At 40.4% G+C, this 11,715-nt stretch overlaps 2 protein-coding genes and 4 non-coding genes across 6 annotated transcripts; 1 reads left to right on the top strand and 5 right to left on the bottom strand.

The window, feature by feature from the left end:
- Positions 1 to 36: 36 nt before the first annotated feature.
- ccdc25 (coiled-coil domain containing 25) lies at positions 37 to 2,799 on the top strand. The gene is made up of 9 exons (XM_053445371.1): positions 37 to 214; positions 372 to 419; positions 514 to 553; positions 940 to 991; positions 1,108 to 1,183; positions 1,420 to 1,523; positions 1,685 to 1,887; positions 2,188 to 2,233; positions 2,335 to 2,799. The coding sequence occupies exons 1-9, from the start codon at positions 190 to 192 to the stop codon at positions 2,362 to 2,364; spliced, it is 624 nt and encodes a 207-aa protein (XP_053301346.1). The 5' UTR covers positions 37 to 189; the 3' UTR covers positions 2,365 to 2,799.
- A 461-nt stretch (positions 2,800 to 3,260) lies between these two features.
- On the bottom strand, positions 3,261 to 3,333 carry trnaa-agc (transfer RNA alanine (anticodon AGC)). Its single transcript has one exon. It is a non-coding gene; the product is annotated as a tRNA-Ala (tRNA).
- A 1,101-nt stretch (positions 3,334 to 4,434) lies between these two features.
- On the bottom strand, positions 4,435 to 4,507 carry trnaa-agc (transfer RNA alanine (anticodon AGC)). The gene has a single exon. It is a non-coding gene; the product is annotated as a tRNA-Ala (tRNA).
- A 985-nt stretch (positions 4,508 to 5,492) lies between these two features.
- trnaa-agc (transfer RNA alanine (anticodon AGC)) lies at positions 5,493 to 5,565 on the bottom strand. Its single transcript has one exon. It is a non-coding gene; the product is annotated as a tRNA-Ala (tRNA).
- Positions 5,566 to 5,928: 363 nt separating this feature from the next.
- Positions 5,929 to 6,001, bottom strand: trnaa-agc (transfer RNA alanine (anticodon AGC)). The gene has a single exon. It is a non-coding gene; the product is annotated as a tRNA-Ala (tRNA).
- A 694-nt stretch (positions 6,002 to 6,695) lies between these two features.
- Positions 6,696 to 10,657, bottom strand: pbk (PDZ binding kinase). The gene is made up of 7 exons (XM_053445372.1): positions 10,573 to 10,657; positions 9,875 to 10,054; positions 9,481 to 9,620; positions 8,609 to 8,778; positions 8,340 to 8,469; positions 7,496 to 7,684; positions 6,696 to 7,357 (listed from the first exon to the last, which is right to left on the bottom strand). Exons 2-7 carry the CDS (start codon positions 10,051 to 10,053, stop codon positions 7,125 to 7,127), a joined length of 1,041 nt encoding a protein of 346 aa, XP_053301347.1. The 5' UTR covers position 10,054; positions 10,573 to 10,657; the 3' UTR covers positions 6,696 to 7,124.
- Between the last annotated feature and the right edge of the window lie 1,058 nt (positions 10,658 to 11,715).

Here is an 11,715-nt window from a genome sequence, read left to right on the forward strand (position 1 = left end):
TCTCTGCCGTGCTTTTACTCTGAAGACAGACTTGTGTGTGGTTCCGGGGTGAACGTGCACACGCTGAGGTGTCAGAACCGTCTCTGTGGTTTCCTCTGATCTGAACTCACTGGTTTTGACACTTTACTGGTTTCCAGTCTATCTTCTCTCGCCCCTCATCAGCTGTCGTCAAGTTTGAATTCGTGTAAAATGGTTTTTTACTTCACGAGCGCCGGTGAGTGGAGCTAACGGGTTAGCAACATGCTAGCTTGTAGCCTGCTAGCCGGCTACAGGCACCGCTACAGATTCTATCGCTTGTTTAACTCCTGTGTTTTTATCAAACTAATATTTACTGTGAACTAACGTCTTATTAATAATTCCTCCTCTGTCAGCGGTGGAGCCTCCTCACACCATCTACATGGGGAAGGACAAGTATGAGAGTAAGAGCGTTAGCATCGATATTCTGCTTTTAGTGCCATATTTAGCATTAGCCATGATTCATATACCTAATCTTCGTGTTGTTTTTGTCTCTAGATGAGGATCTGATCAAGTATGGCTGGCCGGAAGACATCTGGTGGGGGTTCACTTTTATGTCTTTTATTTTCCAATCAAGTTTGTGCAAATTAAGGGACTTAAAGTTTTTAGATCCTAAAGTAAAGTTTACTGTTAACAGATCACGTAGTTTTGGAATTATGTGATAGAGAATGTTGTTTTCTATTAGTTTACCATAATGATTTGTAAACAACCATCTGAGTCAGTGTAGACTCTGTCTTACACCTTTTCATTTCCTAACTTTAATAATCCTCTTTTCATAACTGTTCATATTAGTTTGGTCATTGCATTTTTCAAAATGAAGATGTTATTGTTCTTAGATTGAGAAACAGATCTCATTATTAACAAACATTTATGTATGTTGTATTTTGAAACTCAACAAAAGATGTTTTTTCTTTCAATGTCCAGGTTTCATGTGGACAAACTGTCTTCGGCTCACGTTTACTTGAGGTTGCCAAAGGTAAAGAGTCCACACAGTGAAGAACAGCTTCACACATTCAGGCTGTGACACCTGTCAACATCACTGGTTCATTCTAACTTCACATGTTTAGATGGTTGTCACTGTGTCTGTTCTAGGGGGGGACCATGGAGAATATTCCTCCCGAGGTGCTGATAGACTGTGCACAGCTGGTGAAGAACAACAGCATCCAAGGTAAAGACCTGTGTCCTCACAGGCTCTGAGACTTCCAACAAGCGGATTGTCTCCTGGCTTCAGTGACACCAGAGCCACAGCTCAACGAAGTGCATGAGATGTCGTTGCAGAGAATATAAAAAATGTGTTTACTCTTAGAATTCATCCTGTTAAATTACATTTTTCTGTTATTTTGACAAATGCGTACCCTTTGTTGAGCGTTAGGTTGAATTCAAGCTCCCTGTGTTTGTGTCCAGGCTGTAAGATGAACAACATCAACGTGGTTTACACACCCTGGGCCAACCTGAAGAAAACCGGAGACATGGACGTGGGACAGATCGGATTCCATCACTCGAAAGCGGTCAGTAAACCGCAGCTGGAATAAAAGAGTTTCAGTAAATGAAATGACAGCTTCATGTTCATTGAGATGATTTATCACGGCCTTTGTCGTCCATCACAAGTTTTGTCATGGCTCCTCTGTCAGAAGTTTCAAGGTTTCCATGTCTGCACCTTGTTCCTCAGGTGAAGATCGTGTCGGTGGAGAAGAAGGTCAATGAGATCGTTAACCGCTTGGAGAAAACAAAAGACGAGCGATACCCTGACCTGGCGGCAGAGAAAGAGTCGAGAGACAGAGAGGAGAGGAACGAGAAGAAAGCTCTGATCCAAGATCAGAAGAAGAGAGAGAAGGAAGATCAGAAGATGAGAAAAGAGATGGATGATCTCAGGTATGTGAGCTGCTGGTCAGAGAGAGAGATCTGATGTTCGCTTTGTGAAATTCTCATTTTGTAATTCAAGTTGTGCGATTCAGAAACTTAATGGAGCAAAACTTTGTCTAATATTCAGAAGTTATATTTATCTTGCTCCTGTTCAGTTAAATTGAATCAGATGTACAAAATGTAAAGTCCAAGTATCCAGGTTCAGATTCAGTCTCTAAAACTCAAGATATAAAATTCCTATCAGAAAAAACAAAGAAAAGGTTATTGATTTTGAATTTTGTTTTTGTTAAAACTTGTTTCTCTTTCCAGGCATTATACAACACTGATGAAGGAGGAAAATATGAAGAGTAATGAGGTAAGGATTTCCACCAGCCAAGAGAAGTCATACACACTGATATACTGGTCTATCTATCTGATGAATTCTCTAAATGCCTTTTCATTGCATGCTGTTTGCAGGACGGTAACGATTCCGATGACTTCATGTGAGACGTGAGCACGAGGCAGCGAGCAGACGGACTCCGCTGCTGCGCTCAGATCTGCTGTCAGGACAAACCCTCGCTGCTTCTGCTTGCTCTTACTCTGCATTGACGTTTGCTGGCAGGAATTTACTAAAAGAGACGTTTTGATACCTTGAACTTTTGGCCACTGGGAGCAGACAGCGAGCCAGTGAGGGAGCGATGGCGTCCGGGACCGACTCCGCCCGCTGACTGGTTCAGATGCTGCCTCCAAACCAAGCTGGCCGACCTCTTCATCACAGGAGGAACAGGAATAACGAGGGTCGTTCTGAGAGAAACACTCAAACAGCTGAACAGTGTGTGATTGGGTTTCCATGTCCTCTGATGTGGATGTTTGATCAAAGTGTTAAAATCTGTACGGATGATTTAAAAACCCTGCAAACCTGAAGATGACAAACCCGTCTGTTCACTTGTCTTCATGTTTTATTCAATTCAATGTATGAATTAAACTCAGTTAATCACTGGTGCTGCTTTCACTTGTATGTTGACAAACCTTTATGTTCTTTCATAAACTTTCTCCAGCCTCCTTCATTCATTCGCATTGTGAACCGAGCTCCTGAAGTCCTGCTACACTCTTCATTTGATCTTGTCTGCACAAATATTAACACAACGTCTGTCAAGTTTCCTAAATCTTATTTTGTACAGATAAGTGTAGTTTATCTGAGGAAACACATCGAGGCCGGGATGACATGTTTGGCTTTATTGCTTAATAATACAGTATAAACATTCATACTCAAAGAAATATAAGTATGTCATAAAACCTATTGATGTGTAAATATTTTGGATATAGCACAGAACACAGAACAAACATTGCAACGAGTTTGTCACCAAATATATGTTCAACTATTCACGTGGCTGAAAACAAACTGGAGGATGCGGGCATCGATCCCGCTACTTCTCGCATGCTAAGCGAGCGCTCTACCATCTGAGCTAATCCCCCGTGTCTTTGATGAGATGTCATCACATAAATCAAGCCTCGCAAAGGAATTCAAAGATCGTAAGTAAATCAATAAACATATTTGCAGGCACATTACTGTGCAAGATTTTGTTTTTAGTCTTTGTTCATAAATTCAGCTTTTTATTGCAGGGCACATCTATGGAGGACCATACATGACTTAAGTAAAAATAAATAAATAAATAAATGTATAAATAAATACAGAAATAAATAAATAAATGAATAAATAAAAATGGAAATAAATAAATAAATACATAAATAAATAAATAAATATGTTAATACCAAGAGAAATGTCAAAATAAATGTCTTAAATATATTTGCAGCCCTACGTCTGCCTCTCAATGCTGACTGGTGTCCAGTAGCTGTTTGCAGCGTTGAGCCAGTTCACACTTAAAATGAACTAGTTCAAGTTTAGAGGGTTAGTTAAGGTTATTTTTTATTGGGATGATTTAGGTGTCAGTAGTCCTGACTGTGAGCGTCACGTGTTGTACTGAGCACAAGGAGCGAGCCGAGAGGAGAAGGAAACAGAAACTCCAGCTCGTTACAAACCACCTGCAGCCTCTGCTCTGATCATGAAGCAGCTGATCTCTGAGCAGAGTTCATTTTAAGTGTGAACTGGCTCAACGCTGCAAACAGCTACTGGACACCAGCATTGAGAGGCAGACGTAGGGCTGGATTATTACACTCTTGTGACCAATCCTGCTCGAGACTGCGGTTAGGCCCGCCTTTCTCATTAGCATAAGGACACTGCAAATGAAAAGGAAATGTATCAGGGAATAAATAAATGTGCAAATATATTTAAGACATTTATTTTGACATTTCTTTTGGTATTAACATATTTATTTATTTATTTATGTATTAATTTATTTATTTCCTTTTTTATTTATTTATTTTTTTCTGTATTTATTTATACATTTATTTATTTATTTATTTTTACTTATGTCATGTATGGTCCTCCATACACATCAGCCTGCTGTCTTTGACTAGAATGTCTTCAGTTTAAATGTCTGACACGTGCAGTTTCTTCCTCCTTGTGTTAGTAGTGACGTGTTTGGTGGAGTAAATGTTCTGTGTGTAAATGAAAAGTGGAGGATGCGGGCATCGATCCCGCTACTTCTCGCATGCTAAGCGAGCGCTCTACCATCTGAGCTAATCCCCCGTGGCGTGTGTAATGTCATCTCAGAAAAAAATAGGGATTTTTTATCATTTATTTTTCAAATAAATAAATGTATAAATAAATACATAAATAAATACGTTATTAACAACAGAAATGTCAAAAATAAATGTCTTAAATATATTTGCACATTTGCAGTGTCTAAGGACACTGCAAATGAAAAGGAAATATATCAAGGAATAAATAAAAGTGGGAATAAATGTGGAAATAAATAAATAAATAATTTATTTATTTCCACATTTATTTATTTATTTCCACATTTATTTTTCGATTTCAGTGTCCTTATGCTAATGAGAAAGGCGGGCCTAACCTCAGTCTCGAGCAGGATTGGTCAACTGAGCTACACACACACACACACACCCCCTGCGCTCCGCCACACACTCGCTAAGAGACACAAGCAGAAGCTGCAGGTGGTTTGTACCGAGCTGGAGTTTCTGTTTCCTCCTTCTCCTCTCGGCTCGCTCCTTGTGCTCAGTAGACCACGTGACGCTCACAGTCAGGACTACTGACAGCTAAATCATCCCAATAAAAAATAACCTTAACTAACCCTCTGAACTTGAACTAGTTCATTTTAAGTGTGAACTGGCTCAACGCTGCAAACAGCTACTGGACACCAGCATTGAGAGGCAGAAGTAGGGCTGGATCATTACACTCCTGTGACCAATCCTGCATGAGACTGCGGCTAGGCCCGCCTTTCTCATTAGCATAAGGACACTGCAAATGAAAAGGAAATGTGTCAGGGAATAAATAAATGTGCAAATATATTTAAGACATTTATTTTGGTATTAACATTTTTTTTTTTTTTTTTCTGTATTAATTAATTTATTTCCTTTTTTATTTATTTATTTTTACTTAAGTCATGTATGGTCCTCCATACTCCATATGACATGAGAGTAAAGTTGTTTCACAGTTCAAACGTCTGACGTTTCTTCCTCCTTATGTTAGATATTTGGTGGAGAAGAATGAAAAGTGGAGGATGCGGGCATCGATCCCGCTACTTCTCGCATGCTAAGCGAGCGCTCTACCATCTGAGCTAATCCCCCGTGCAAGGTTCTGAAGTGTGACATAATTTAATCAGAATCTGTTAAACTTGCCGATTTACAAAGAACTGTATCTGTAAGTTTTACACTTTATAATCAAACACTTTTAACAACACATTTCAATAAGTCATATTTACTTCATAAAGAACCTTTGATTGAATTAGGTCAAACTCGATAGACTTCTGTTTGTGTGTGATCTTCATTCCCAGCTTGATCTAGTGAGAGGTCTTCTTGTTACCACACGAAACAGAGGAACTACAGAAGTGAATCAGGAGAATGAAAACATGGATCTGGCGAAACGGTGTCTTGTAAAATCCAGGAGTTGATCAAATAAGACTCGAGCGAAATAAAAACAAAAACAAAAAGTGGAGGATGCGGGCATCGATCCCGCTACTTCTCGCATGCTAAGCGAGCGCTCTACCATCTGAGCTAATCCCCCAGCATGCACATTGAAAGGCAGCTTCGTAATTCATACCTGTAGTCACAAAAGCCCTGTGACGTTCCAGTTCAAAACCGCTGTTACAGGACAGATGTTTTTCTTGTGCACGAACAGAAAATTATTAAAGGGGAAATATTACTGAGAAAACAGTGTGTTGCGTGTGATGTTGTGTCTGTGTTTGTGTGCGTGTGTGTGTCATTGCTGCTGCTGCTGTGTATAAAAGTATACTGTCTAGAGCGCCCCCTCGTGGTCATTCATTAGCAGTAGTTTCAGAGGAGACAGTGTTATTACATCAAGCAGCTTCTCCTGCTTCACGTGTTCTTTCAATGTGTTGTTGTTATTGTCCTTGTTTTGATGTCTGTTTTTAAGAATGTCCCCAGCCTAAGCTTCTCTATGAAGGCCGCCATCTTTTTTTTACAGTAGCCTTAACTGGACAAACTAATCACCTTTTGAGTTTATATGTGGACTGAAGACTATTTTAGAATTAAGAAGTTTTCCCTTAATCTTTGAAAAGTGAAACTAATGCTCTCGTGACATTTCCTTTCCTTGTTATAAGTTCACTTAAAATAGATTGTTTTATAATTTTCTGTACAGCTGTTAATGTAAATCAAAGCTAATAGTTTTGGGAGATTTATTTACAGGTGAACTGTTGCTACTGACATTTTGACTAACAGAAACTTAAAAAGATAAGAAATAAAATAAAAACAGGTTGTTGTGTTTTATTAGTCAAATTTTGTGACACAGCAAAGTTTACAATGATAGAACGTCCACAAAGATTTGGAAATAACTTTGAGAGAAAGTGACGAGTAAGGAAAAGTACAGAAAAAAACATTTACAATAAAAGTCGACGGAACAAGAGAGAGAGAGAGAGAGAAGACAAACACACAAGTGAAGATTTACAGTAAGAGATTCCAGTTGGTCCCAGTAGCTGAATTCAAACGACTCTTTGACCAGTGACGATATGGTTTCTTCTATATTTACGTCCTGGAGGTTATAGTTTGTTTTTGTAAATACAAAGAACCTCAAACATGATTCAAGTTTTGACGATACAACCTTATTTAATACTTAATCCTTTAATTTATCTATTATCTGAAGTCCTCACCGGACTCCATTATTTTGCACATCAGTCGATAACGATGACCTCGCTCTGCGTCTGGCTCAGCGGGGCGTTGCTCTCCAGGGCCTGGACCACCTGGGCGGCTGAGGGCCTCTTCTTGGGATCTTCTTCTGTGCACAGATAGAAGAGCTCCACCATCCTCCGGTAGGCGCCGCCCAGAGCCTCATGGTCCAGCGCCGGCCTCGTCCCCAGTCTCTCGTAGTAGGCGTCCTCGTCAAAGCTGTCCTCCATCGACTCCTCTGAAACACGAGGGTTTCTTGTGTTTAACACCTGATGCTGGTCTGAGGTAGATCCTCGTTTGGTTGTAAGGTTGCAGTTCTCCACCTTTGTTTGGGAATGAACCCTCAAAATAAAGAAACTTCAAATCTCTGTCTCACCTTCATCCTCCTCCACCTCATCGTCGTCCCCCAGCATCTCCAGATGAGGCATCGCCAGAGACATCATCTCCCACAGAGTCAGGCCGAAGGCGAAGACGTCCGCCTTGTCACTGATCTCTCCTCCCTCCTCCAGAGCCTCCATCGGCTTCCACGGCTCCGTGCCGATGTACACCGCCTTCGGGTCCGACACTGAGGACAGAAGAAGAAGAAGAAGAAGGAGAAGAAGAAGGAGAAGGAGAAGAAGAAGAAGAAGAAGAAGAAGAAGAAGAAGAAGAGAAACAGCTTCACTAAAAACTCACGTTTCACTGAACAATAATCCAAGTACACAACATTCCATGTCACAATCATCTAAATTACATTATTTTTAACAATCAAAGCTTGTGATCTGTGGCCATGTTGTCACAAGGGAGGATCTGGGAATTCTTAATTAGATTAAATTAAACTCAAAAGGGCCGAGACCCCCCCCCCCCACTGGCTGACAACATGAACTACATGTTTCTGTCTGGGCAGAGAAACAAAGTGAATCAGCTGCTGTAAACAATCGTCTGCAGCCAAACATTCTCTGTTCTGTGTTTTTCTCCATGATTAATGCAACTCATGTCTCCTCACAGATTCAAGATGAGCTGCAGCTGGTATATGACCACAAGAGCCACAAATTAAAATCTGACCGCAGGCGCAAAGTTTATTTAGAAAACTTTAAGACAGAGGATTAAATCATTAATTTGACATTTTCACCTCCGTCCACCACAACAGAATTTCTGGAACTTAATTTTTTGTAATGCAATGGCAGAGAAGCTAGAAAATAAAGTTTATAAATGTCCCAGAACTTGAAAACCCGACTGACCTCTCATGTTCTCATCGAGCTGCAGGGACACGCCCACATCACAGATCTTCACGGTCTCGAAGTCGCCCTTGATGACCACGTTGCAGGACTTCATGTCCCCGTGCAGCAGCTTCCTCTCGTTGTGCAGATACTGGAGAGACAAAGGTCCAGAGAACAACAGTCACTCGTTGTTTATCTCTGTGCTAAAGGCGCTAAAGAGGGATCCCTGTATATTTACACGTGGCATCTATGTGATGGTATCTACTGACAGAGAAGAGTCAGTGATTCACCTGCAGGCCGCGCGCCACATGCAGCGCCACCTTCTCTATGTTGGCGGGGGGGAAAGCTCTCAGGCCGTCCGCTCGCCGCTTCTCGATGAGGTCGTTGAGCGACTGCTCCCCCCCGTACTCCATGGCCAGACACTTGGATCCGTCTTTGGCCGTCGCGAAGGCACGGAAACCTTGATGTGGGGACACACACAGACACACACACAGTTAAAGACACAATACAGAACTTTATTACCTCAAGGATGTGTTAAATTAACACATATTATATTATACTGCATTCAATTGCATCTGACACTGTTCACTGTTTTGCATTTCACTTTTTATATCTTTTTATTTAGATATGTTTATGTCTAAATAAATGTTACTTTGTATAAATATTAGAAAAAGGGAGTAAATAATGAGTAAATATATATTGTTTCTTTTTAATGCTTTTCTTATGTGTGTTGTATTTATTGTGTTTTTATGTTTCTATGTTCATTGTATGCACCAATAACCAGAGCAAATTCCTTGAAGGTGTTAACCTACTTGGCAATAAATACTTTCAGTTTCTGATTCTGATTCTGATTACCAGTACACAGATTATTCCATCACTTTGCAGCCACATTTGTCTTAATGAGTTAAGAGTGATGTAACAAGTACTTTAGTACTATGTTTGTGTTGCTATTACTTTGGAGCAAAGATAATTACATAATTTCATATAATAGTATTTATAGATGAGATTTTAAATGTTTGGCAGCTTTTATCAACTGTTTTAAATTGATCGCGCTTTGTTTTAAAAGCTTCAGAGCTTCGACTGGGCCTCACGTGCAGAGTCGACTTCTCTTTATAAAAACATGTTTTACACCAAAAGGTCACAACATTCGATGTCGCCTCACCGACGATGTTGGGATGAACGATTCCCTTCAGCACCTTGGCCTCCTCGTTCAGACGCTTCTGGTAAACGGCCATTTGCCTCGCCGCACACTTGCTGTTGATCTTCTTCACGGCCCAGGGAGACGCGTTCAGCTTCCCCATCCTGAAACGGGTCCAACGACACTCGTGAAGCACAACTTATAGGAGAAATCTCAGTACTTATGGATTATGATAATGAACCACAGCAATAAAGCCCAACGCTGACATCATTGGTATATTTGCCTGGTGAGTTATATATCAGTTAATGTTGAATACAGTTTGTGGTGTTGGATCTTTAGTATGAAGTGAAGCATGTGGAGATTACTAATGTGCAACACACACAAACACACACAGACACACACACAGAGAGACACACACCTGTCCATGAGGTAAACATTGACTCCAGTCCCGCAGCCCAGCTTCTTCATGAAGGGGGAAGCTGGGATGGTGATGGGGGTCCCACCATTGGTCCCACCATTGATCCCACAGCTCCTCACCCTGATGGCTTTGGGGGTTTTGAATGAATCTTCATCGGTACACGAGGAAGAGGAGGCCATGCTGTCAGAGGGGAAACAGAGACACGGTCAAAACACACACAGTGCACACGTGGATGTTTGGTTTATAGAAGCCGAATTTAAACCTCAGGTATTTTTTATTTCATTTTGTATTCATGGAGCTTGTTCGTGACAATGACAACGTGAAACGACGATAAAACGCAGTTTTTTTAACGGAGCCTGGCGTGGTAACGTCAAAAGCGGCGGAGTGACGTAAAGTAAATCGCCTGAAACTTGAACCGTGGATAACGTTGTTTTTTACACATTTCGACATCTGAAGATTAGGATGAAATTTAAATTTAAAAACTCCAACAACTGTCAAATAACTTGGTTTCATAACATTTAGAGAAGGAGAAAACACGGCACCGACCAAACCTCATGTTAAAAAGGTTAAATTTAACGTCCGGATGTAAACTGATCGCTGGCGCTGAGTCATTCGACAAATGAACACGATGATAATCTGATAAAAGTTAATTCTGTTGAGATTAAAATCTGGTGTTTGCTTCTCAGAGGAAACTTTACCTGTTTTTCTTTTTATCTCCGCGTCACAACAGTTCAGCTGCAGCGTTTCCCCGCTTCACTTTCAAACTGGGCGAGGCGGTACGGGAGCTCGCGAGGGACAAACCGAGCCACGGGCTTTATTTCATTATGTTATAGAAATAATATCATATGTGACCAGATTTTATTCAGATGAATTACAGAAGCCAGAAAAAACCCACCAGCCTCTGAATCAACGAGATTTAAGTAAATCTGGAACCATTTTTTTATTAAATCAATGTTTTAAAATCAGTTTTTTAAATTGTATTTCTGAAAACAGAAACTAATCTGGTTCTTTCAGAGACACCAAGCAGATTTATCTACTTGTAGAAAATATTTATTACAAAAATGATGTATATATATATAGATCTCAATAGGTTACAGTTGTAGTACTGCTATTTCACCAGCTGAGGTCAGTGTCGTTATAAACTCTATGTCAGGTGCATAGATAGATCTCTAGATAGATAGACAGATAGATAGATAGATAGATAGATAGATAGATATATGGATAGATGGATAGAGAGATAAACAGATAGATAGATAGATAGATGGATAGATAGATAGATAGATAGATAGATAGATAGATAGATAGATAGATAGATATATGTATAGATGGATAGAGAGATAGAGAGATAGATAGACAGATAAATAGACGGAAAGACAGATAGACAGACAGACAGACAGACAGACAGACAGATGTCCTTTATGAGGACGAGGAGCAGGAATGTGATCTGATGACACGTGTGATGCACATAACATTCCTCTCACTGCTCTATGTTTTATGAAATGATATATGTGATCGTTCCCTCTGGACGTCTCAGTGCAGCAGAGGCCACAAACATGAGCTCATCCCTCTTCAGAGGAAACAAGAAATGGAGAGAATCAAAGAGAGCGAGAGAGAGAGAGAGAGAGAGACAGAAAGTCCCAGTCTTCCACGTCCACATGTCAACAGATCACATTCCGGCTCCGCGTCCTCATAAAGGACCAGTTATCCCTCTACACAATGAATCTATCTATCTATCCATCCCTCCATCCATCCATCCACCCACCTTCCTACCTAGCGACAGCCTAATGGATTATTTAAATATCTACACATGTGTAATAGGAATTCTACTTTCATACGTATTT

This window comes from Pleuronectes platessa, chromosome 17 (genome assembly GCF_947347685.1).
Source record: "Pleuronectes platessa chromosome 17, fPlePla1.1, whole genome shotgun sequence".
Lineage (NCBI taxonomy): Eukaryota > Metazoa > Chordata > Actinopteri > Pleuronectiformes > Pleuronectidae > Pleuronectes > Pleuronectes platessa.